This window comes from Canis lupus, chromosome 26 (genome assembly GCF_003254725.2).
Source record: "Canis lupus dingo isolate Sandy chromosome 26, ASM325472v2, whole genome shotgun sequence".
Classification (NCBI taxonomy): Eukaryota; Metazoa; Chordata; class Mammalia; order Carnivora; family Canidae; genus Canis; species Canis lupus.
In genome coordinates this window covers 22,347,961-22,375,735 of record NC_064268.1, presented here as the reverse complement: position 1 = coordinate 22,375,735, position 27,775 = coordinate 22,347,961, and the positions used below count along the sequence as shown (strand labels likewise).

At 39.0% G+C, this 27,775-nt stretch overlaps 1 protein-coding gene across 1 annotated transcript in view; it reads left to right on the top strand.

The window, feature by feature from the left end:
• The window catches only part of CHEK2 (checkpoint kinase 2), a 51,196-nt gene that overhangs the window by 3,332 nt on the left and 20,089 nt on the right, over positions 1 to 27,775 (top strand). The window contains 5 exon segments of the mRNA XM_035706226.2: positions 14,454 to 14,578; positions 14,698 to 14,845; positions 17,360 to 17,450; positions 23,335 to 23,443; positions 26,347 to 26,400. Of these exon segments, the coding sequence (XP_035562119.1) occupies positions 14,454 to 14,578; positions 14,698 to 14,845; positions 17,360 to 17,450; positions 23,335 to 23,443; positions 26,347 to 26,400 (527 nt within the window).

Genomic DNA, 27,775 nt, shown 5'->3' with positions numbered 1-27,775 from the left:
TTTCATGTCCAACTTTGATGACCTGAATAAGAAACTGTAAAAAGTGGAGAAATAATATAGGAATATTCATAGGTACGACTTTAAATTTAGAAGTAAGTATTTGAAGCTGTTTTTTACTCATTTAAGCCATAGTTTTAAGATAGACTTAGGGCTTCTAAATGATGAATGGGAAACAGAGATATGGTGAGAAAGGGGCTGCATCCCTTTTTTTTTAAAGGTTTTATTTATTTATTTATTAGAGTGTATAAGTGAGAGACAGAGAACACAAGTGAAGGGGGAGGGACAGAAGGAGAGGGAGAAGCAGCCTCCTCATTGAGCATGGAGCCTGATGCGAGGACCCTGGGATCATGACCTGAGCTAAAGGCAGATGCTTAACCATCTGAGCCACCCAGGCACCTTGGACTTTCAAGAGTGAGATTACATATATCTGAAAATCCTGATAGAGTGAACAGCATAAAGTGGATGATGCTCAATAAATAGGAGCTAGGGGATCCCTGGATGGCTCAGCAGTTTAGTGCCTGCCTTCGGCCCAGGGCGTGGTCCTGGAGTCCTGCTTCTCCCTCTGCCCGTGTCTCTGCCTCTCTCTGTGTGTGTGTCTCTGCCTCTCTCTCAGTGTCTCTCATGAATAAATAAATAAAATCTTTAAAAAATAAATAAGTAGGAGTTATTATTATTATTAATTATTGATTCACATCCATTTTTTTTCTAAATGTTTTATAGATTTAGTCCTTATTATTGATCCGCTTTGAGTTGCACTTTGTATATGGTATGAAATAGAAGTCCAAATTCATTTTTTTGCATGTGAATATCCCAGTTTTCTGAGTACTTTCTTGAAGAGACCATTCTCTCTCTGTTGAATGGTCTTGGCACCCTTGTCAAAAATCATTTGGCCATAAATGTGAGGGTTTATTTCTGGACTTTTCAATTCCATTCTTTTGGTCTATGTGTCTATCTTTTTGCGCAAGTATCACAAAATCTTAATTGCTGTAACTTTGCAGTAAGTTTTGAAATCCAGAATGTGAGTCCTGATTTGTTTTTCTTTTTCTTTTTCTTTTCTTTTCTTTTCTTTCTTTTCTTTTCTTTTCTTTTCTTTTCTTTTCTTTTCTTTTCTTTCTTTCTTTTCTCTCTTCTCTTCTCTTCTCTTCTCTTCTCTTCTCTTCTCTTCTCTTCTCTTCTCTTCTCTTCCTTCCTTCCTTCCTTCCTTCCTTCCTTCCTTCCTTCCTTCCTTCCTTCCTTCAGATTTTATTCATCCATTCATGAGAGAGACACAGAGACATAGGCAGAGGGAGAAGCAGGCTCCCCATGGGGAGCCTGATGTGGGATTTGATCCCTTGACCCCAGGATTGTACCCTGAGCCGAAGGCAGATGCTCAACTATTGAGCCACCCAGGCCTCCCTGTTCTTTTTCAAAATTGTTTTGACTATTCTGGGACCTTTACATTTCCATATGAATTTTAGGACCAAGGGGTCGGACACCCAACCGAGCCACCCAGGTGCCCCTGAGTACTGACATCTTAATTTTACTAAGTCTACCAGTCCATGAACATGGGATGTCTTTCCAATTTTTTAAGTACTCATTAATTTCTTTCAATGATGTTTTGTAGTTTTTGTATGTAAGTCTTGCATTTAAAAAAAAAAAGTATTCTTGGTCAGTGGTTGAGTGTCTGCTTTTAGATCAGGTTGTGATCCTGGGGTCCTGGGATTGAGTCCTGTATCAGGCTCCCCATAGGAACCTGATGTCCCTGCTTCTCCCTCTGCCTATGTCTCTGCCTTTCTGTGTTTTTCATGAATAAATAAATAAAATATTAAAAAAAAAAGTAGTTTGGGGGCATTTGGCTGGCTTCATTGGTATAGCATGTGACTCTAGATCTTGGTGTTATGGGTTTGAGCACCACATTTTATGTAGAGATTATTTAAAATAAAATCTTAAAAAAATTCCTAAGTATTTAAAAAATATTTACTTATTATTATTTAAAATTTTATTTATTTAAGTAATTTCTATACCCCATGTGGGGCTCGAACTCAGAACCCCAAGGTCAAGAGTTTCACTCTTGGGGGATCCCTGGGTAGCTCAGTGGTTTGGCGTCTGCCTTCGGCCCAGGGCGTGATCCTGGAGTCGCAGGTTCAAGTCCCAGGTTCAAGTCCCAGGTCGAGTTCTGGGATCGAGTCCCACATCGGGCTCCCTGCATGGAGCCTGCTTCTCCCTCTGCCTGTGTCTCTGCCTCTCTCCCTGTGTCTCTCGTGAATGAATAAATAAAATCTTAAAAAAAAAAAAAAAAAAGAGTTTCACTCTTCTGACTAAGCCAGCCAGGTGCTCCTTATTATTTTTTTAAAGTAAGCTGTGTTCCCTTTGTGGGGCTTGAACTCGTGACCCTGAGATCAAGAGTTGTATGCTCTACTGACTGAGCCAGCCAGACTCCCCATATTTACTTATTTTTATTTTGGGAAAATATATGTAACAAAAAGTTTTGCCACTGTAACCATTAAGTAAACCGTTAAGCTTAGTGGCGTTAAGTACATTTACAAAATGTGTGCAACTATCACTAATAATCTATAAAAATTTTCTTCTGGTAACTGTCCTCTCCCTGCCCTCACACCTCTAAGCTTTATTTATATATAATCGATGTATAACATTGTGTAAATTTAAGATGTATAGTGTATTAATTTGATAGTTACATATTGCAAAATGATTACTACCATAGTGTTAACTAACATTCCCATTACATTGCCTAATTACTATTTCTTTTTTGTGGCTGAGAACTTTTAAGATCTATGCTCTTAGCAAGTTTCAAGTATGTGGTATAGTATTATGAACTATAATCAGTACGTTGTACGTTAGATCCCCAGAACTTATAATCTTGTACTGGGAAGTTTGCACCTTATAACGAACATCTCCCCTTTTTCCCCCACTCTTCAGTGCCTGGTAACCACTATTCTTGGTATATATGAGTTTAGGTTTTTTAGACTCCCCGTCTAAGACATGTAAGTGAGATTATATAGTATTTGAATTTCTTTGTCTTATTTCGCTTATAATGCCTTCAGAGCTAATCTATGTTGTCACAAATGGCAAGATTTGTGACTTTAATGGCTGAATAATATTCCATATTGTGTGTGTGTACATACACACACACATATATATACACATACACACACATATATACCATATTTTCTTTGTCCATCCATTGTTGGACATTTATGTTGCTTCTATGTATTGGCTATTATATATATGTATTTTTAAAAGATTTTATTTATTTATTCATGAAAGACACACACAGAGAGAAAGAGAGAGGCAGAGACATAGGCAGAGGGAGAAGCAGGCTCCATGCAGGAAACCCCATGTAAGACTTGATCCAAGAACTTCAGGATCACGCCCTGAGCCAAAGGCAGATGCTCAACCACTGAGCCACCCAGGCGTCCCTGTATTGGCTATTATAAATAGTTACACAGTGAACATGGAGGTACTATATCTTTTCAAGTTATTGTTTTGTTATCTTTGGATAAGTACTGAAAAGTGGAATTACTGGATCATATGGCAGTAGGGTTTTTTTTTAAAGATTTTGTTTATTTATTCATGAGACATACAGAGAAAGAGAGAGGCAGAGACACAGGCAGAGGGAGAAGCAGGTTCTATGCAGGGAGCCTGATGCGGGACTTGATCCTGGGACTCCAGGATCATGGCCCCGGGCCAAAGGCAAGCATTAAACCACTGAGCCACCCAGGCATCCCTCTGTTTTTAATTTTTGGAAGAACCTCCATTCTACTGTATGTAATGGCCGCACCAATTTACGTTCCTGCCAACCGTGCACCAGGATACGGTTTACTCTACTGGCCAACACTTAGCAAATCTTTTGCCTTTTTTTTTTTTTCTTTTATTAAATATTTATTTATTTTAGAGAGAGAGTGTGGCTGTGCATGATCAGGGCAGGGGCAAAGGGAGAGAATCTCCTCTGAGCCAGCAGCCTGATGCAGATGTAGGTTTCTATCCCATGACCCATGAGATCATTATCTGAGCCAAAACCAAGAGTTGGTTGTGACTGAGCCACTCAGGTGCCCCAAATCTCTAGTCTTTTTGATGATAGCCATTCTAACAGGTGTGAAGTGGTATCTCATTATGGTTTTGATTTGCATTTCCCATTGGTTAGGGATGTTGAGTACCTTTTCATGTATTGGTTAGCCTTTGGATGTCTTCTTTGGAAAAATGTCTATTCAGTTCCTCTGCCTATTTCTTAGATTGTTTACAGTTTGCTTGAGTTGTAAGAATTTTTATATATTTTGGATATTAACTCCTTCTCATATATATGATTTGCAAGTATCTTCTTCTGATTTGTAGATTGTCTTCTCATTTTGTTGATGGTTTCGTTTGTTGCACAGAAGCTTCTTAGCATGACATAGTCCCACTTACTGATTTTTGCTTTTGTTGATTGTGCTTTTTTAATTTATTTTTTATTTATTTATTTATTTTTAAATTTTTATTTATTTATGATAGTCACACACAGAGAGAGAGAGAGAGGCAGAGACATAGGCAGAGGGAGAAGCAGGCTCCATGCACTGGGAGCCCGACGTGGGACTCGATCCCGGGTCTCCAGGATCGTGCCCTGGGCCAAAGGCAGGCGCTAAACTGCTGCACCACCCAGGGTTCCCTGATTGTGCTTTTTTTAAATTTGTATTTTATTTGTATTTATTTTTTAAAATTATTTTTAAAAAATATTTTATTTATTTATTCTTGAGAGACACACAGAGAGAGGCAGAGACAGAAGTAGAGGGAGAACCAGGTTTCATGCAGGGAGCCCGATGCGAGACTTGATCCCTGAATCCCAGGATCATGCCCTGAGCCAAAGATAGATGCTCAGCCGCTGAGCCACCCAGGCATCCTGGTTATATTGTTTATTTGAGATTTTTTTTTTTTGCTTCTTGAGGTAGGCCTGTATTGTTATACACTTCCCTCTTTTTATTGTTTTATGGTTATTAATGGTTGTTTTTGTAGTTCTTTTCTGCTCCATTTTTTTTCTTGTTCTCCTTGTGGTTTGCTTGCTGTCTAAAGACATAATGGATTTCTTATGTCTTTGTTATTTGGATATCTATATCCAATGAACAAACCTAAAATGAAATTTATTTTTAAAAAATTTTATTTATTTATTTGAAAGAGAGAGAGAGTACAAGCATGGGGAGGGGCAGAGGGTGGAAACAGACTCCCTGCCGAGCAGGGAGCCCCCCTGCCGGACTGGATCTCAGGACCCTGAGATCAGGACCTGAGCCAAAGGCAGATGCTCAACCACTGAGCCAACCAGGTGCCCCACTTTCTCACTTTATTGATGATGTTGTTTGACACAGTAATTTTAAACTTTGATTATGTCCAATTTCTCTATTTTTTCTTTTGTCACTTGTGTTTTTAGTGTTGTATCTAAGAAAGCATTATTTAACCCAGGATTGCAAAGCTTCATTACTGTTCTTAGAGTTTTATAGTACTGGTTCTTACTACTATTAGCCTTTGATTCTGTTTGAGTTGGTTTTTGTTATGGCATGAGGTAAGAATTTCAACTCTTGTTTTGAATGTGGATATTTACTTGTCCTAGTGCCTTTTGTTAAAAAGACTATTCTTTTCCCAGTGAATTGTTTTGGCACTCTTTTTGAAAATCAGCTGACTGTAAATGTAATTTGTTCTGGTCCCTCCATTCTTCTGAAAAGAATCTACATGCTGTCCTTATGCTAGTACCACACCATCTTGATTATGGTAACTTTGGAGTAAGTTTTGAAATTGCAAAATGTAAGTAAGTCCTCTAACTTTGTACTTCATTTTCAAGATGATTTTGGCTATTCTGAGTCTTTGTATTTCCATAAGAATTTTAATTCGAGCTTGTTAATTTCTGCAAAGAACGTAGCTGGGATTTTGACAGGAGTTGTGTAAATCAGCAATTTGTGCATTTTGCCATGTTTACAGTAGTATTCTGATCCATGAACATTTATATAGGTCTTTCAAATTCCTTTTCAACAATATTTTATGGTTTTTAGAGTATTAGATTTACTACATTTCTTTTGCTAAATTTATTCCTAAGTATTTTATCCTTTTAATGCTATTGCAAACAGTTTATAATTATCTTAATATATATTTAACTCTGTGCCCAATGTGGGGCTTGAACTCAACCGCATGATCAAGTTGCATGCTTTACCAACTGAGCCAGCCAGGAGTCCCCAAGCAGAATTATTTTTAAATTTCATTTTAAGGGGGCCCCTGAGTTGGTCAGTCAGTTAAGTGTCTCACTTTGGCTGGGGTCATGATTCCAAGGTCCTGGGATTGAGCCCTGTGTTGGGCTCTCTCTTCTTTGGGGAATTTGCTTCTCCCTTTGCCCATTGCCCTGCTTGTGCTCTCTCTTTCTTTCTCTCAAATAAATAAATAAAATCTTTAAAAAATAGACATTTCATTTTAGGTTTGTTCTTTGCTTATGTATAGAAGTACAAGTGCTGGGATGCCTGGGTGGCTCAGTGGTTGAGCATCTGCCTTTGGCTCAGGGTGTGATCCCGGGGTCCTGGGATTGAATCCCACCACAGGGAGCCTGTTTTTCCCTCTGCCTATGTCTCTGCCTTTCAGTTTGTGTCTCTCATAAATAAATAAATAAATAAATAAATAAATAAATAAATAAATAAATAAAATCTTTAAAAAAAAAGTACAAGTGCTTATTGTATATTGATCTTGTATTCTGTAATTTTGCTGAACTTATTTATTAGGTCTAACAGTTTTTAGTGGGTTCCTGAGGATTTTCTGCATAAGATTATGTTATCTGTGACAGAAATAGATTTGCTCCTTTATTCCTTCCTTTCATTGTCTTGGTTTGAACCTCTAGTATAATACATAAAAGTTGTAAGAGTATACGTCCTTGTCTTATTTCTGGTGTAAGGGGTAAAGCTTTCACCCTTATCATTAAGTGTGTTATTAGCCATGGGCAGTTCATAAATGCTCTTTCTCAAGGTGAGGAAGTTCCCTCCTATTCCTAGTTTATGAAGCTGTTGTCATTGTTGTTTTTAATCATGAAGGGTGTTGGATTTTTTCAAAAGCTTTTTCTGTCTACTGAGATGGTCTTGTGGTTTTGTTCTGTATTCTATTGTGATTGTGTGTTACATTAATTATTTTTCAGATGCTAAGCCAACCATGTTTTCCTGGGTTAATTCTCACTTGTTCATGTCTAATCTTTTTTACATGTTGCTGGATTTGGTTTGCTGTGGTATGTCAGTCTGTAGTTGTCTTGAGATGCCTTTGCTTTGGTATTGGGGTATTAGTAGCCTCATAGAATGAGTTGAAAAGATTCCTTCCTCTGTATTTCTTGTAAGATTTTGAGAATAATTGATATTAGTTCTTTAAATGTTTGGTAGAGGGCAGCTCCGGTGGCTCAGCGGTTTAGCGCCACCTTCAGCTTGGGGTGTGATCCTGGAGACCCAGGATCCAGTCCCAAGTTGGGCTCTCTGCATGGAGCCTGCTTCTCTGCCTGTGTCTCTGCCTCTCTCTGTCTGTCTGTCATGAATAAATAAAATCTTAAAAAAAAAAAAATGTTTGGTAGAATTTAAAATTATTCATTTGAAGTTTTTTGATCACTAGTGCAATCTTTTGGGTGTATTTGTGTATTCTTTTTCTTGTGTCTGATTTGATAGTTTCTAGAAGTTTGTACATTTCTTCTGTGTCATCTAATATGGTCTACTGTTATTCACGGCATTTTAAAAAAAAGATTTTATTTATGTGCTTGAGAGAGAATGAACAAGAGCATGCATGTGCATGAGCAGGGATGGGACAGAGGGAGAAGAGAAGCAGACTTTCCACTGAACAAGAAGCTGACACAGGGCTCTGATCCAAGGACCCTGAGATCATGACAGGAGCTGAAGGCAGATGTTTAACCAACTGACCCACCCAGGCACCACCACAGTATTCTCTTTTAAATCCTTTTTATTTCTGTAAGGTTAGTAATAATTGCTCCTTTTGACACCCCCCCTCAATGGTCACTCTATCCAAAGTTTTATCAATTTGTTGATCTTTTCAAAGATCCAGCTTTCAGGGGTGCCTGACTGGCTCAGTCAATAGAGCATGTGTCTTTTTTTTTAAATTCTTTTTAGCATATGACTCTTGATCTTGGGATTATGAGTTTGAGCCCCACGTTGGGTGTAGAGATTACGTACAAATAAAATCTTAAAAAAAAAAAAAAAAAAGAACCAGCTTTTGGCTTGATTGATTTATTATCTTTCTATTCTATATTTCATTTGTTTTTGCTCTGATTTTTATTGATTTTCTCCTGCTAGTTTTAGATTTTATTTGCTCTTTCCAGTATCTTAAGGAGAGTTAAGTAATTGACCTAAAATCGTGTAATTTAGATATTTACAACTACAAATTTCCCTGAGTAGTGCTTAAGCTGAATCCTGTAAGTTTTAGTATGTTGTTTGTTCATTTCATTCATTTTGAAGTACTTTCTAATTTTCTTACCAGTTTTTTTCTTTGTCCCTTTGGTTTTTCAGGAGTATGGTGTTTAATTTCTACTTAAATGGGAATTTACTAAATTTCTTTGTGTTTTTGAGTTCCTAATTTCATTACATTGTGGTTGGAGAACATGCTTTGTATGATTTGTGTACTTTTACATTCACTAAGGGGCTTTTTTTGTTCCTAGCTTATGTTCTGTCTTGGAAAGTATGTTTTATTTGAGAAGAATGTGTATTTTCTTTTTGTTGGGTAGAGCATCTGGCTTCGGCTCAGATCTTGATCCTAGGGTCGTGGGATTGAGCCCTGTATCAAGCTCCATGCTCAGCAGGGAATTTGCTTCTCCCTCTCCCTCTGCCTCTTCCCAGCTCATGTGTGCACACACACACTCTCTTCCTGTCTCTCAAATAAATAAATAAAATCTTTCTCTTTTTAAGATTTTGTTTATTTATTCATGACAGTCAAGGAGAGAGAGACAAAGACATAGGCAGAGGGAGAAGCAGGCTCCTCACAGGGAGCCTGATGCGGGACTTAATCCCAGGACCCCAGGATCACACCCTGAGCCGAAGACAGATGCTCAACCACTGACCCACCCTGGAGTCCCAATAAATAGAATCTTAAAAAAACAAAACAAAACAAAACAAACCAAAAAACAAAAACTTGAGTAGGAAGAAAATAAGGGTGAGAGTTCAGGTCGGAGGCTGGGAAGGGTGAATGCTCTGTAGTTGGAAGGACATGGGTTCAAGTCCTAGGTCTGTCCCTGTTTGGCTGTCTCAGGCAAGTGATGCTACTTCTGAACCTTGCCATCCTCATCTGTAAAATTGGGGGAAAATGTTAAAGCAAAGGTGAGGAAGATAGTCTAAAGGTCAGGATAGAATGGTGATCAAAGGGAAAGTTGGGTTAACTTTTCCCAGATAGGTTTAATTTTTTTGACCATGATATAGAAGGAGGGAGAACAGTGAGTTTGAACTTCAAAGAGGTCTGGGATACCTAGTAAAAGAAAATTACTTTTCTAAATTTTCAATTCACTTGCCAAAACCAATGTACCTGTTGCTCTCCTCATATACTCTCTTACATGCTGGCAAGATGGACCCATTCTTCCCTGGGTTCATACACCTAATTGCTTTACTGAGAACATCTGGTCACTTTGCCTCCTACCTTGCTCTCCGTGCCATCCTCCACACATCTGTGGAGCCTGGGGGCTCTCCTGATGAGCAAATGTTAGAGCAGGCTCTTCCATAGGTGGCTGTTTTTTAGACTCTCTACCATCCCTGGACTATTAGTGTCCTGATAAATTCTCAGTGCTCTTCCTCTTCCCAGCTGCTGGAGAAGTTCCTGATTTCTTTCTTTCTTTCTTTCTTTCTTTCTTTCTTTCTTTCTTTCTTTCTTTCTTTCTTTCTTTCTTTCTTTTTTTTTTTTGATTTATTTATTTATTTATGATAGACACAGAGACAGAGAGAGGCAGAGACACAGGCAGAGGAACAAGCAGGCTCCATGCCAGGAGCCCGACACGGGACTCGATCCCGGGACCCCAGGACCGTGTCCCAGGCCAAAGGCAGGCACCAAACTGCTGAGCCACCCAGGGATCCCCCAAGTTCCTGATTTCTAGTAGAAATACCATGGTTCATTAATTCCTTCCCCTATTAACAGATACTTAATGTTGTTTCCAGTTTTTGCTCCCACAAGCAGGATTCAGTGAACATACTTGTAGTTGTCTCCTCGGTCAGTTGGCAAATGTCTTTCTGGGGTAGAGTCTGATTTGAATTGCTGGGTCACAGAGTAGGAATGGTTTTGCTTTGTAATCATAACGTATTTCTAAGCATCTTTATGTTTTTCTTTTCACATTTTTCTTTTTTTAAAAAATTTATTTGAGAGAGAGAGAGAGAGAGAGCATAAGTGGGAGGTGTAGAGGGAAGGGAGAGAGAATCTCAAGCAGACTGCACTGAGCACTGAGCCTGACCCATAGTTTGATCTCCTCTAACTGTGAGATCAGGACCTGAGCCAATATCAAGCGTCATTTGATTAAACAACTGCACCAGCCAGGTGTCCCCCTTTATTTTTTATGTTAATTGTGATTCACAACACATTGTTTGCAACTGGCTTTTTATACTTAGCAATGTGTCTTAGACATCTTTCTGTAAGAATGTAAAGATTTGGGGCAGCCTGGGTGGCTCAGCGGTTTAGTGCTGCCTTTAGCCCAGAGCCTGATTCTGGAGACCTGAGATTGAGTCCCATGTCAGGCTCCCTGCGTGGAGTCTGCTTCTCCCTCTGCCTGTGTCTCTGCCTCTCTCTCTTTCTCTCTCTCTCTCTCTGTGTCTCTCATGAATAAATAAATAAAATCTAAGGGATCCCTGGGTGGTACAGCGGTTTGGCGCCTGCCTTTGGCCCAGGGCGCGATCCTGGAGACCCGGAATCGAATCCCACGTCGGGCTCCCGGTGCATGGAGCCTGCTTCTCCCTCTGCCTATGTCTCTGCCTCTCTCTCTCTCTCTCTCTCTCTCTGTGACTATCATAAATAAATAAAAATTAAAAAAAAATCTTAAAAGATATTAAAAAAATCTAAACAAAAAGAAAAAAGAATGTAAAGATCCTCATTCCTTTTTATAGGTATGTAACATTTAAAAAAAAGATTTATTTATTTTTGAGAGAGTGAGTGATCACTTGCAGGAGTGGGGGAGGGGCATAGGGAGAGAGAAAAGCAGACTCCCCACTGAGTAGGGAGCCTGACCTAGGGCTTGATCCCACCACACTGAGACCATGACCTGAGCCAAAAATCAAGAGTTGAACGCTTAACCAGTTCAGCCCTCCAGGCGCCCTTGATATATAAAGGCATTTTGAACTACCCTCTTACTAATGAACATTTAAGATGTTTATTTCTTTTTGCTCTAAGAATAATGCTATAGTGAATAACCTTTACTTTTGTTCTTATATCCTTTCATTATACATATGCTTCTATCCATAGGATAAATGCCTACAAGTGGAATTTCTGGGCCAATATGTGTATCTATATAATTTTTAAAAATTAAGGTGAAATGCACATAACATAAAATTAGCCATTTGAAAGTGAACAGTTCAGTGGCTTCACTACCTTTTTCTAGTTCTGAAACATTTCCATTATTCCAAAATAAAGCCGTGTACCCATTAAGCAGTTACTTTCCATTCCTCTCTCTTCCTGGCAACTAGCAATCTGTATTTCATTTGTATGGATTTAACTGGTCTGGATATTTCATTTAATGTAATTATACAATTAATGTTTTTTTTTTGTGTGTCTGGTTTCTTCTAATGTTTTCAAAGTTTATCTATGTTGTGGTATGTATGAATTGTAGCATATATTATTATTATTTTTTGGCTAAATAATATTTCACTACAGGGGCCCTTGGCTGGCCCAGTGAGTAGGGCATGCAACTCTTGATCTTATATCCATAAATCTACTATATGGATATAATATTCCATTATATGTAAATACCACAATTTTTTATCCATCTAGCAAGAAACATTTGGATTGTTTCTATCATTTGGTTATTGTGAACTGTTCTGGTATGGATACTTGTATACAAAGTTTTGTTGGGTACCTTTTTTCAGTTCTTTTGAGTATATACCAAGGAGGGGAAATGCTGAGTCAAAAGGCAATTCTTATGTTTAACTTTTTGAGGAGGGCAGCCCCGGTGGCGCAGCGGTTTAGTGCCGCCTGCAGCCTGGGGCGTGATCCTGGAGACCCTGGATCGGGTCCCGTGTCAGGCTCTCTGTGTGGAGCCTGCTTCTCCCTCTGCCTGTGTTTCTGCCTCTCATTCTCTCTCTGTGTCTCTATGAATAAATAAATAAAATCTTAAAAAAAAAAACACACAAAACTTTTTGAGGAATGACAAACTTTTCCACAGTAGCTCTACCATTTTACATTCCCACCAGCAGTATGTGAGGGTACTGATTTCCTTGTATCCTTGCCAACACTTATTATTTTCCTTTTTTAAAAAAGTTAAAGCCATTTTCATCAGTGTGAAGTGGTTGCATATGTAATTTTGATAGATCTTACCAAATTATCTTTACTAGATTCCAAATTATGTTTGGTGTATAAATTACATTCTTACTGGCAATGTATAAGGGTAATAGCTTCTTCATACCTCTTGCCAACACAATGTTATAATATGTAAATCTTTGCTTATTCTTTTAAAGATTTATTTATTTATTTTTAAAAGATTTTACTTATTTATTCATGAGAGACACACAGAGAGAGAGGGAGAGACAGAGACACAGGCAGAGGGAGAAGCAAGTTCCATGCAGGAGCCTGACATGGGACTAGATCCCAGGTCTCCAGGATCAGGCCCTGGGCCGAAGGCAGCGCTAAACCGCTGAGCCACCTGGGCTGCCCTCTTTTTTTTTTTTCCTTTTTTTTTTTGTTAAATGCGTACATGTTCATGCATTTGTTTTATTTTATTTTTTATTATTTTATTTTATTTTATTTTTTAAAGATTTTATTTATTTACCCATGAGAGACACACAGAGACAGAGGCAGAGACACAGGCAGAGGGAGAAGCAGGCTCCATGCAGGGAGCCTGATGTGGGACTCAATCCTGGGTCTCCAGGATCATGCCCCTGGGCCAAAGGCAGGCGCGAAACCATCCAGGGAGCCACCCAGGAATCCCCTGATTTCATTTTTTTAAAGGATTTATTTTTAGGTAATCTTAACACCCAACATGGGGATTGAACTCACAACCCTGAGATCAAGAGTTATATATGCTCTACTAATTGAGCCAGCCAGGCAGCCCTTGCCTTTAAAATTTCTTGTATTGAATAATCAAGATAGGTTATTTTTTCTTATGTTTGAGCTTTTGCATTTCTTTCTTTATTTTTTTTAAAGATTTTATTTATTTATTCATAACAGACACAGAGAGAGAGCGAGGCAGAGACACAGTCAGAGGGAGAAGCAGGCTTCATGCAGGGAGCCTGATGTGGGACTCAATTCCGGAACTCCAGGATCATGCCCCAGGGTGAAGGTGGCACTAAACCGCTGGGCCACTGGGACTGCCCAGCTATTTGTATTTCTTTGTCTTGTAAATTGCCTCTTCATATCCTTTACACAGTTTTTACTGGATTGTTTGTCTTTTTAAAATTTGTAGTAACTTGACAGATATTACAGAAATTACAACTTTGTGATATGAGTTGCTAATATTTTGTCTGGTCTTTCTATTACCATTTACTTGCCTACTATATTCATGACCTAGGTGCTGGAACTATGTAACACGTGAGACCAAGCCTGCCCTCCTGGAGTTTGTTCTAACAAGGGAGTGTGGGGAGACAATACATAAATAATCAAGATAACTTCTGGTCATGGTCCATATTTAGTAGGACACAAAGCAGGATGTCATTATGATAATGGGTGATAACATAGGAGTCTGCTTATACAGAAAGCTGAGTAAAAGGTGATAATTTGAGTCCAGGCAAAGGTAAGATGGCTATTGAAGTAGCTGGGAACAGAGACTGCAAAGGCCACCAAGGGTATTGTGACATTAACACTGTGCCCCCAGCATATTTGGGGCAGTGGAAGGTACCTGTGGGACTGGGTAATCAAGGGGAGTAGTACAAGGTGATGCTAGGAGGGAAGCAGTGTGAGATCCTATCCTGAGCATCTATCTATCCTGCTATGGGGAGGAGGGCACATTTGATACTAAGTACGATGGGAAGAATCAAGAGGATAATTGGTAGAAGTTATTAGATTATAAGTGTTTTTTCAAATCATTAATAACTGAGAATTTTTAATGACTGCTTATTCATACTTATGTATAAACCATAATTTATTAAACTCACTGGAAAATTGTTTTCTTCTTCCCTCCTCGTTTTTATTCATGTAAAACTCTGATAAAGATATCTGTAAGAAAAAAAAAAGATATCTGTAAGCTTAATTGCTTTCTTAGGTTATTTTTCTACAATTAGATTTTATGAGCAGTTTTTAAAGGTGTTTGATGCATGAAATTCGACAGCACTCCGGTGTGTACTTTTGTGTTTCAGAGTGTGTTAATGACAACTACTGGTTTGGGAGAGATAGAAGCTGTGAATACTGCTTTGATGAGCCATTGCTGAAAAGAACAGATAAATACCGGACTTACAGCAAGAAGCACTTTCGGATTTTCAGAGTAGGTGACAAATAATCTGTATATTTGGGAGAACTGGTAATGTCATCACCACTCTGAGATATGTTAGCACTGTAACTCCCCACTGTTAAAACTTTGAAATAAAATGTTCTCTATTTTAGGAAATGGGTCCTAAAAACTCTTACATCGCATACATAGAAGATCACAGTGGGAATGGAACCTTTGTAAATAGAGAGCTGGTAGGGAAAGGAAGACGCCTTCCTTTGAATAACAATTCTGAAATTGCACTTTCAGTATGGAGTAATAAAGGTAACATTATTATCTTTTGGTTACTGGATCTTTTTTTCCTCTCCTATAAAGGGAAAATTGACATTGTGCCCTTGGCAGAGTATGGTTTGGATAAAGTAAGAAGGTTTGTATTCAGGATTCAGTGCAGACTTAGGTACATTTTTAAATTAATGAAAAATTTCTATGAAGGCAGATTTTCCAAGGTTTAATTGATTGGGTTAGTTTTGTTTAAGGCTGTATGCTGTCAATTGAATGGTACTGCTTAAGATGGTTCTTCATTCATTGATGCAGTTTACACCGCATCAGTTTTAGGTGTCAATGAGTTGTTTTAGGCCATGAATTTTTCTCCCTCCCTCCCTCCCTCCCTCCCTCCCTCCCTTCCTCCCTCCTTCCTTCTTTTCCTTAATTGCTGCAAATATCTATTGAACTTCGTTTATCTGCCAGGCATTAGGGTATTTCTGGAAGAATCTCAGCTTAAAGTTTCTACCTTAAATGCCACGTGGTTATTCTCTGATTGATGTTTCTTGTCATCATCAGGCAGCATTTTATGAACAGCCACTCCTAACATTTTACTAGTATCACATCTAAAATGAACAGTTGTCATTCACAGAAAGAATAAAAACCTGTAGAGTGAAACGTAATCTCACAGTGATTTTAAATCCTTGGACAGGAGGAACACTCATTTCTTTGATTAAAAAAGAACAACAACCGCAGAACTTTGCAAAACTACATGAGAGTTGAATGACTGGGAAGAATGTATGAGTGTGTGGGTAACACCTTAAAAATATAGATGCTCACAGGTGTTGTCTCACAGATCCTGGTCTAGCAGTCCCAGGGATTTAAAAATTCTTGCTTAGGTGATTCTCATGTAGGCAGTCTTCAAACTGGCATCTGGGAATGATGGCTATACTAGGCATCCCAAAGCACATTTTATGATATTTTCCCCTGTTTCTGACTCGTGTTTTCTATGTGTGATACTTATAGTCAGGGCAGCTGCATAAAGTTTTGCTGTTTGAGAGCACCTGGTGGAGATGACAACCAAGTATTGAAATTTGGCCTGTCTTACTTGGTAAGCTGTGTGCCACCTTTTCCTAGTTGGTCTGTCCAAGGGGCACCTTTTCTGCTTTGAACAGAGGTGTTATCTGGGCTAAAGGTGGCCATAATCGAAATAGATCAGGCTGGTGCTCTGCAGATTGCATTCAGTTTATTGACATTTTATTAGGCATTTGCTGTTTGTACTTGAATGTGAAAAATCCAGATTGCTTTGAAAAGGTAGACTGTCTGGCCACACTGATCCTATAATCCCATAACTGGAGGATTGGCCAGTGCTCAGTAGAGCCTGCCTTTGTTTTAGTTGCATGGTTTGTGTTTGCCCATTCAAGTCCTCACTGCTCCACGTTGTCTTACACTCAACGCAGCCTTCCTTGTGTACGTGGCCTGGCTTCTGTGGGCAACTGAATTTGCAGCTCTTGAAGTAGACCTTGACATCTGTGAGAAATAGCTCTCCAGAGCCCCTCAAGTTCCCAGATTCTTAGATGCCACTGGAATATCCAGAGTCATAAATACCCACAAGCATAGAGAAACAGTTGTATCTTGGTTCATTGGCAGGTTTCCTTCACTACACAGGTGTCTCATGCGGACCAGCGTGGAATGAAGCACACTCAGGTGGCTCAGATTTGTGCCTTTGAGTGGAACTCAAGGTTACCCCAGGGAAGTTGAAACCTGTTGCTGCCTGAAATATGAGAAACTCAAGGGTCTTAACAAATTTCACTCTTTTAAGATATTATATTTACCATCGATTTTGAGGAATTGAAATGTTGATAATTGATTGCAGCCTTGGCCCACATGGAATGTTAAATTTTTTAATGAGTAGGGTATTCTTTCTTTTTCTTGGATACAGCTCAAATAATGGAGAAATAAGGTGACTTTTGGGAAAATGCTATTTATTTAACTTTACAAGTAGGTTCAACATGGTTTGCACTATAAAATGCCAGACTGTGTAGAGGTATATAAATGGCAAAGAGAAAATGATGATGACCTGTGGTCTAATCTTATTGGGATGTGTATTTGCTTAGAACATTTTTTTTTTTTAAGGCTAAAACTAATTGTTTTTTGGTGCTGGGCTTATGCTAATCTGCATGGTTGCCCCCCTCGCCCCGCACTGAGGCAGGAACTAATCTTGCATGGGCCTTTTATATCAGTTGCAATTGATTAATATTCTGAAGTCAAGGAATAAGACTAATATATATATATATATATATATATATATATATATATATATATATATATGGATGGATTTCCTGCTCTATAGTGAAATGATGCTGTGTATTTCTGTTGCGGAATGAGATTTCACTGTTATTTTCCTTGGGTTTCATAACATGTATTAGCCTGGCTAAATAATTCATTTTAGACTTAGGTGTTAAATGTAATTAAAAACAATTGTCTTATATTCCATATGTTCACTAAATCTTAGGACTATTTTACTTTCTCTTTACCAAATGAATTAATGAGACTTTTTCTGCCCTTTTCCCTTAGTTTTTGTATTTTTTGATCTGACTGTAGATGATCAGTCAGTTTATCCTAAGGAATTAAGAGACGAATACATCATGTCAAAAACTCTCGGAAGGTAAATTTTTTTTGTTATTATGGAAATTGCCCTTCATTTTTTCCCCTAAACATTTGTTATTGATTAGTTTCTTCTTCCTAGTTTTGTAACATTCATTAACTTCATATTTGTAGGGCACTTGTTTGTGATAGGTATGTTATTGATTTATTTGATAATGATCAATTCAAATGAATACTTTTTTTTTTATAAATTTTAACTTTGGAAAAAAAAAAGAAATTTTAACTTTGGTAGCTCAATAAAGCTGCTTTTAAAAAGTTATTCACAGGGGCATCTGACTGGCTCAATTGGTAGAGCATGTGACTCTTGATATCAGGGTCGTGAGTTTAAGTCCCACGTTGGGTATAGAGATCACTTAAAAATTAATTTTTTAAAAAATTAATTTTAAGGGGATCCCTGGGTGGCTCAGCGGTTCAGCGCCTGCCTTTGGCCCAGGGCATGATCCTGGAGTCCCAGGGTAGAGTCCTGTGTCAGGCTCCTGGTATGGAGCCTACTTCTCCCTCTGCCTGTGTCTCTGCCTCTCTCTCTCACACTAGGTCTATCATGAATAAATAAATAAAATCTTAAAAAAAATAATTTAAAAAAGTTGTTAGTCATATACCATATGATTCACCGATACAAAGTGTATAATTTAACGATTTTTAATATATTCACAGAGTTGTGGAACCTTTACCACTATCAGTTTTAGAACATTTTTATTGCCTTCCCAAAATCCTAGGAACATCTTGGGAAGTGAAATGGAATTAACCATGGAGTCAGGCAAAGTTCTCAAAAATGTTTGGTTTCAGGAACCTTTAGACTCTTAAAAATTACCGAGGATGCCAAAGAGCTTTTGTTCAAATGGCTTAAATCTATTGATATTAATTGTATTAGAAATTCAAGTGGAGAGACATTATTAATATTTATTAATGCATTAAAATTTCACTTATGTCAAGATAAATAATATTTGGGGGGTGCCTGTGTGGCTTAGTTGGTTAAACCATCCAACTCTTGATTTCTGTCCAGGAATTGATACCTGAGTTATGTTTCCTAGTGGGGAGTCAGCTTGAGATTCTCTCCCTCTTCTTCTGCCCCTCCCACTCATTCTCTCTCAAATAAATAAATCTAAAATAAAATAAAATAATGTTTTTAGTACAAAATAATTCTTTAAATAAAGATTAGTGATTAGAGAGACATTATTTGGGGATTGCTGGGTGGCTCAGTGGTTTAGCACCTGCCTTCGGCCCAGGCCATGGTCCTGGAATCCCAGGATCGAGTCCCACGTCAGGCTCCCTGCATGGAGCCTGCTTCTCCCTCTGCCTGTGTCTCTGCCTCTCTCTCTGTGTCTTTCATGAATAAATAAATAAATAAAATATTTTTAAAAAGAGGCATTATTTCACAGATTTGCAAATGTCTTTGATACCTGGCTTATTAGAAAATGGCTAGATCGTGATAGATATTTGCTTCTTTGTTTGGTCAGTTATGTCACCTGCCATATAGCCTCTGGAAAACTGTATGCTCATGAGAGAATGAGAATGAAAAAGGCAAATAATGTCTTAGTATTTTTCTGCAAATAGTTTAGGCTTTGTGGACACCCTGCAAGCATCTTGGGGTCCCTTGGAGGTTGCCTAAAACTACTTCGAGAACCACTTAGTTAGGTTTTTAGGTTTTATTATGGGGCTCAAACTCATGATCCCAAGATTCTCATGCCCTCCGAACTGAGCCAGCCAGATACCCTGAGAAACACTTCCTTAGGGACACCTTTACCACGTTGCATCATGTCCTTCACTCTCCCTCCCCAAAGGCCTTTCTTTTAACATATTTGGAAATATGAAAGTAGGAACTAATAGAAGGAAATAATCACCTATATTCCTGCCACATAGAATCAAATACAGTGTACTCTTTATGACCATCTATGGGAGATATTTTAGTTTATGGCTATTAAATTCAGTTACTCACTATTTTCATATTTGCATAGGTGCTTGGAAGTTTACAGTGAAATTTGTGCCTGCCCCCCCACCCCCTTTTTTAAGATTTTATCTATTTATTCATGAGAGACACAGAGGGAGGCAGAGACATAGGCAGAGGGAGAAGCAGGCTCTGTGCGGGGAGCCCAATGTGGGACTCGATCTCTGGATTCCGGGATTAGGCCCTAAAAGGCAGATGCTCAACCACTGAGCTACCCACGTGTCCCTGTGCCTGCCCTTAAGAAATGTATGGGACTCTTATTTTCCCTAGGGGAGGATTCAACACAAATCCTCTTAATTTTTAGCAGGTGACAGAAACTTAACTCACGTGAGATAAAAGAAATTTACTGAGTTCATACTTGAAATCTGCTATGCCTGGTGGCCTTTATTTCACTCTTTGAGTTCTGATTATCTGTGTGGCTTTGCCTCTTTCTAGGGCTCTTATAAGTGTTACTAGGGCTCTGGCTTATCTATTGATTTAGCTACTATTGGTTGCCTATAGATTTGCTTTCTCTTTGTGGCAGGAAAATGGCTTCAAGGGGCCCTACATTCATGTTTTCTTCCTTCTAGAAACCACCACAGAAAGAATCGTTTCTCTCTCAACATCAGCATCTAATTCCAGGGGAAATCTTGACTGGCTCAATTTTGGTTACATGTCCGCCTCATGGTACTATTATAGATACTCCACTAGAGCTACATTGACTCGGAAGATTTCTCAGGCAGAAGGTGGCTTTATCAGAAGGGGAATTGGAAAGTGTTTTGAGCAGAGTTTAAAAAATAATAGTTATGTGGACCGTTATCTCACACTAGATACAAAAATTAACTCAAAAGGAAAAAAACCTAGACACCTGGGTGGCTTGGTGGCTCAGTTAGTTAAGTGTCTACCTTTGGCTCAGGTCATGGTCCCAGAGTCCCAGGATCAACCCCACAGTAGGCTCCCCACTCAGCAGGGAGTCTGCTTCTCCCTCTGACCCTCCCTACTCTTGTGCTCTCTCTCTCTCTCTCTCTCTCTCAAATAAAATCAAACAGAAGAGATAAAACTATAAAACTGGGGATCCCTGGGTGGCGCAGCGGTTTAGCGCCTGCCTTTGGCCCACGGCGCGATCCTGGAGATCCGGGATCGAATCCCACGTCGGGCTCCCGGTGCATGGAGCCTGCTTCTCCCTCTGCCTGTGTCTCTGCCTCTCTCTCTCTCTCTCTCTCTCTGTGTGACTATCATAAATTAATTAATTAATTTAAAAAAAGAATTCCTGAAAAAAAAAAAACTATAAAACTATATGAAGGAAACAGGGATAACTTCATGACCTTAGATTTGGTGGTGGTTTCTTAAATATGGCACCAGAAGCACAAGCTACAAAGGAAAACAATGCATAAATTAGATTTCATTAAATTTAAAAACCTTAGTGCATCAAGATACTATCAAAGGAGTGAAACACAACCCACAGAGAGAAAATATTTACAAATTATCTGATAAGGATCTAGTATTCAGAATAAACAACAGAAGGAAAAACTACCCAATATACAAATGGGCGAAGGATTTAAATTGACTTCTCCAAAGAAGATATATAAATGACCAACAACCACATGAGAAGATGCTGTGCATCATTATTCAAATGCAAATCAAAACCACAATGAAATACTACTTTGCAGCCACTAGGATGGCCATAGTAAGGAAACGGAAAGTGACAAGTGTTTGTGAGGATGCAGATAAATTGGAACCTCTGTATACTACTGATGGGAATGTAAAATGGTATAGCCATTGTGGGAAATAGTTTCTTGGTTTCTAAAAAAGTTAAACATAGAATAACCTATGGCCCAGCAATTCCCCTTGTAGATATATGACTCCCCCTCTCCCAGTTGAAGACAAGTGTTCAGACAAAAAACTTAGGCATGAATGTTCATTGCAGCTCTATTCACAATAACCCAAAGGTAGAAACACCCCAAATCTCCATCAACAAATGAATAGATGAACAAACTGATATATCAGTACAATGGAATATTATTTAGCTATAAAAAGGAATGAAATAGGGCACCTGGGTAACCACTAAGTGGCTTAGTGTCTGCCTTCAGCTCAGGTCATCTCAGGGTCCTGGGATTGAGTCCTGCATTGGGCTCCTGTTCCACAGGGAGCCTGCTTCTCCCTCTGCCCCTTTGTCTCTGTCTCTTATGGATAAATAAATAAAATATTTTTTTAAAAAAGGAATGAAATAGGGGATCCCTGGGTGGCTCAGCGGTTTGACATCTGCCTTTGGCCCAGCGCGTGATCCTGGAGTCCCAGGATCAAGTCCCACATCAGGCTCCCTGCATGGAGCCTGCCTCTCCTCTGTCTGTGTCTCTGCCTCTCTATCTGTGTCTCTCATGAATAAATAAAATCTTAAAAAAAAAAAAAAAAAAAGGAACGAAATACTGATCCATACTGTAGCATGGCTGAACCTTGAGAACATGCTAAGTCAAAGAAGCCAGACATAAGATCCACATGTTGTGTGATTTCACTGATATGAGATATTCAGAATAGACATATCCATTGAGACAAAGCAGATAAGTGGTTGTCAGGGGCTGGGGGCAGCATAGAATGGGGATGGAGTTTCCATTTTGGCTGATGGAAAAATTCTGTAGTTAGAGTTGGTGGTTGCAAAACATTGTGGATGTACTTAATGCCACTGAATGGAATTTTTTAAAAAATTTTATTTATTCATGAAAGACTCAGAGAGAGGGGCAGAGACATAGGCAGAGGGAGAAGCAGGCTCCCTACAGGGAGCCCGATGCAGGACTCTATCCCTGGACCCCAGGATCATACCCCAGTCCGGAGGCAGATGCTCAATCGCTGAGCCACCCAGGCATCCCTGAATTGTACATTTTAAAATGATTACAATGGGGTGCCTGGGTGGCTCAGTCTGTTAAGCATCTGCCTTTGGCTTAGGTTATGATCCCAAGGTCCTGGGATTGAGTCCCATACTGGGCTCCCTGTTCAACGGGGAGTCTGCTTCCCTCACCCTCTGCCCTTCCCCAGCTCCCCCTGCTCATGCTGTCTTGCACGCTCTTTTTCTCTCAAATAAATAAATGAAATCTTAAAAAAAAATAAAATGATTAATATGGTAAATTTTATATATATATATATATAGTGAATTGTATATATATATACAATTCACAATTTAAAAAATGTCTTGGCAAACTCATCATCCCACTCCAAAGTCACAATAATTATAGTCTACTTTGGGCATGTAATAAGCGATGGATACTTGGATAGCAATTACCTTCACTTGACCCAAGCTTTGGAGAACAGAGCCCATTAGGTTACCTGTATTTTGAGTGGTATCCTGATTATTATTCCTTCTCCATTATAGTATCCCAATTAATTACAAATCTTTAAGAGTTTGCTTCAAGTAGGTTGTATAATACTTGTGTGTGTGTGTATTTTTTTTTTTTTTTTTTTTTAGGTATTGTGATTTTATTTATGGTGAAATTCATGGCATCAACTACTTGTGTAGTTCGCTTAAATAAGAAAGAATATATCAATGAAAGTAATTCATTTGCAGATGCTATTTACTGTAACTTGTGTCAGGCACTCATTTTTATCTAGGACTTTGTTCTACGTCATGTTTCTCTGACTCTAGGATAAGTAATTTCCCTCTTATTTGTTCTTGGTGTCTTTCTGAGAATTTCAGAAAATTTCTGGGGTCCCAATAAGACTTAAGTCTGTATTTCTTAGCTCAAAAGGTGGAATTTGGAGCTGACTCAGTGCTGTCGGATGATCCACATTCACTTATGCCCTTGACATTTTACATTGGTGAGGTTTCACTGTGTTGTCCCCTGGAAACAGGGACAATGGAAGGGTTGTGGGTGGATGGTGTTTAACTTGTTATAGTTGAGGCCAGCTCAGGAGATGGATCTCATGATTAAAATCATTCTGACAATTGATCATCTTATGTTTCTCTCTGTAGTGGTGCCTGTGGTGAGGTGAAGCTAGCTTTTGAGAGGAAAACATGTAAGAAAGTAGCCATAAAAATCATCAGCAAGAGGAAGTTCGCTATTGGCTCTGAGAGAGAGGCAGTAAGTACCTCTGTTGGTGGATGCTCAGTGTTTTTAACACTTTTTAATGTCCCCAAATAGTTTTAGAGTGTTTTTTTGTTTTTTTGTTTTTTAAGATTTTACTTACTTGTTCATGAGGGACACAGAGAGAGAGGCAGAGACATAGGCAGAGAGAGAAGCAGGCTCCCAGAGAGGAAAGCCTGATGCAGGACTCAATCCCAGGACCCCGGGATCCCACCCTGAGCTGAAGGCAGACGCTCAACCACTGAGCCACCCAGGTGCCCCATATGTGAATTTGTATTAAACAGCATTGAAAAATTTTGAGTATTGGGGCCTTGGGTAGCTCATTTGGTTAAGTATCCAAACTCGATTTTGGCTCAGGTCATGATCTCAGGGTCATGAAATTGAGCTCTGTTTTGGGCTCCATGCTGGGTGTGGAGTCTGCTGAAGATTATCTCTCACTTGGGCACCTGGGTGGCTCAGTGGTTGAGCATCTGCCTTTGGCTCAGGCCATGATCCCGGGGTCCTGGGATCGAGTCCCACATTGGGCTTCCTGAAGGGAGTCTGCTTCTGCCTCTGCCTATGTCTCTGCCTGTCTCTATCTCTCATGAATAAATAAATAAAATCTTAAAAAAAAAAAGATTATCTGCCCCTCACCCCATTTTTTTTTAAAACATATTCAGCTAACCTAGAAATTTACTGATCAATAGTTTGGTTCCAAAAATATATATATATTTTATGAGCTAGATTTATTTATTATTATTTATTTATTTATTCATTCATTCATTCATTCATTCATTCATTCATGATGATAGAGAGAGAGAGAGAGAGGCAGGAAACACAGGCAGAAGGAGAAGCAGGCTCCATGCTGGGAGCCCGATGTGGGACTTGATCCCAGGATTCCAGGATCGTGCCCTGGGCCAAAGGCAGGCGCTAAACAGCTGAGCCACCCAGGGATCCCTCCAAAATTATTTTGTTATACATAATAACATACCTAGCAAAGTGTCCTGTGTCCCAAGTTCCATTCCGTGTCTTCCCCACCCCCTCCACCCCAGTGTTACAAGTTTTAACAATACATAAAAGGGAATTGGGGGGAAAAGCAACTCAGCCATATCCCTACCACTGCAATTCCACAGCTGTTTCCAGTTTTCTGTTTCCTTCTAGGGCTTGTTCATACAGATTTGCATTTTTAGATGGTTGAAATCATATTGTATATACAGTTTTGTATTCTGCTTTTCCTTATGAGCATTAATGCATAAACTTTCCCCTAATAGATGCTTTTTGGTGATTGAGCCTCTATTTCATGAACTTTACTATAATTATTCACCCATTGCTCTGATCATTTACATTTCTAATTCTTTGCCCTTCCTGATAACAAAACAGTGACTATCTTAGCATCTACAGATTTTTAAAAATCTGAATTAAATTATTTAATAGTCTCTGTATAGTAGCCATTCATTTTATTACATTTTCTCTAATATGTATTTACTGCATTGGTGAAATGGTCAAATGTACTGGTGTTTTAACACATGATCCAACAAAGTAATGTAAAGTGAGGTCTCTAATCATTTTTTCCTTTGTGGCCATCTGTTTCTGGCCATTATACTTTAACATTCTTTAAAGATCGATACTCCCACACCCACACCCCAAAGACAATGCCATTCTCACATGGCAAGAGCAATTTCCTTTATGTGGTCACTTTGTTGTAGATCCTTTTCCCTTGTGATTCCAGATTTTTTTCCCGTTTTGAGGGGAGGAAAATACCTACCAGGTTCTTAATGACTTGGAGTAAAATTTTACTTCTTAATTTCATCTTTTAAATCAGATTGGACTCTTTTAGACTGCTCTATCATCAGAGTACGCCCTGACTTGGTAATGAGTTTAACAGCTTACAGGAAGAGGCAGGCTTTTAAAATTAAACATCTGGATTTCTTAGCTGAAGTCCATTTTACATAAATATGTAATTCTATATCCTCCTCGTTTTGGAGGGTGTAGCCCATGAGGCTGAGTAACTTGATTCATCCTTTTGGAATTGCAGTGGAGAGCAACTACAGTCCCCTGATGCTTACTCTCATTGGTGTCTCAGGAAATATGTTAGCCTGTAGTAACTTGGAACCTGTGTCTTCTCCGTTATTAGAGATTTGGGTTGGGGGCACCTGGGTGGCTCAGTAGTTGAGCATCTGCCTTCGGCTCAGGTCGTGATCCTGGGGTCCTGGGATTGAGTCCCACATCGGGCTCCCCACAGGGAGTCTGCTTCTCCCTCTGCCTATGTCTCTGCTCCTCTCTCTATGTCTCTCATGAGTAAATAAATAAAATCTTAAAAAAAAAAAAAAGGAAATTTGGCTTGATGTTTTCCTTTTACAAGTTAATTGAATAACTCTTGTCTTTGTTTGCTGTATCATTTTTATGAGTATAAAGAATTCCACAGCCAGAGAGACAGAGCTTACAACTAATATTACATTGTATATTAACTAACTGGAATTCCAATAAAAACTTAGAGAGAGAGAGAGAGAGAAAGAGCGAGCTTACCAGGTAAGTGTGAGAACAATAGAAGCACACTTGTTTCTGGCTGTGAGAACTGGAGCAGGTGGCTTCCTTTCTCTGAGCCTCAGTTACTCCATCTGTGAAATGGGGATAAATATAGAACCCAAGTTCATTTTGGGATTATGAGATTTCTGTAAGATGACTATTTAAAAGAGGTTGGCATAGCACCTATCCATTTAATGAATGCTTACTATTTGCCAGGCACTTCACAGGGTGATTTTAGGTGAGTGATTTCTTCCACCTCTAAGCCTTGAGTTGTCTGTATGAGTAGTACTGGGTATGGAACTCATGCAGCTTTTACTCAACTAAGTTGTAACTGTTTTCTAAATATTGACTGTCATTATTATTAACAATATTTAATGTTATTCCCTTTATCCAAGGATCCAGCTCTCGATGTTGAAACAGAAATAGAAATTTTGAAAAAGCTAAATCATGTAAGTATTGCTGTAAAAATATGACTCATTCTTACTTTCATTTCTCTGAAAATATGGGAAGAATACGAAGTATCTTAATTTAATAAAGCTAATATTAACTTGGATTCCTTAATTGTGTGTATGTGCCTATGCCTGTGTGTGTGCATGTGTGTGTGTGTATGTACATGTGTGGGTACACATGCATGGGTGTGTGTGTTGTAATTTAACTGGGAAGAGCTTTACCCTGAAATTTTCTAAAGATTTCAGATTAACTGTGATATTTCCACTGAGTGAGTTTTTCACCAAAACACATAAATTTTCTAAATATTTTATCTGATAGGGGTTTGATCAACTGATTATGTTTGGGAAGACATTGGTAATTTGGTAAATTTGGTTTAATTATATCTCAAGTTTCAGTACCTCTGAATACCTTTTGATGGTGGTGAGCCCACTGATCTCAATGGGTATAGTTACTATCTTTTGTGTAATGATGACCTTGTCTCACCGGAAAGTGAATCTGTCTTTTAAGAAATGAGAAGAGAAGAGCACCTGGATGGCTCAATGGTTGAGTGTCTGTCTTCAGCTTAGGGTGTGATCCCAGGGTCCTGAGATGGAGTCCCACATTGGGCTCCCATGTCTTCCTCTGCCTATATCTCTGCTTCTCTCTCTGTGTCTCTCATAAGTGAATTAAAAAAAAAAAAAAAAAAAAAAAAAGAAGAAGAAGAGGAGTTGTGATCTTATCCCATCTTCCTTTTTATTGTTCTTTCTGTTTCTTCATTAATTCATGAGCCCCCATGAAGTCATGAGCTAGTTTGGCACTGGAATTAAAACTTGCAATAAGACCTTCAGTCTCTAGCTAAAGATGATCTTACTCTAGGTCTTTTTTGGGGGGGAGGGGGTAGTGAGGGGAGGGGGTAGTGAGGGCAGAGGGGAGAGGGTGAGAGTCTTAAGCAGGCTCCATTCCCAGCAAGGAGCCTGATGCTGGGCTTGATCCCACAACCCTGAGATCATGACCTGAGCAAAAATCAAGAGTTGGACACTTAACCAACTAAGCCACCCAGGCGCCCCAATCTTATTCTGGTTCTTAACCTTCAAACAAAAAAAGATTTCTTCTCCCTTCTCTCACCTCCTCAAATCCCCTAAACAATAAATAGAAATTAAGAACAGAATCACTGCTGTCAACACAATAGTTCAAGAGGGTCTTTGAGAACCCAGTGAGTGGATCTGAACCCAGGAGAATCTGAGTAGCCAGCGTCTTGACTTGGCTTTCTTTTAATTCCCTTGTAACTTCCTCCTCTTCCCTGAATTAGCCTCCCCGCCCCCCACAAGTGATCTGGACTCTCTTGTTAAAGAGAGGAGCCCTCTCATTTTCTGGGGTGGGGTTGGTTCAAACATA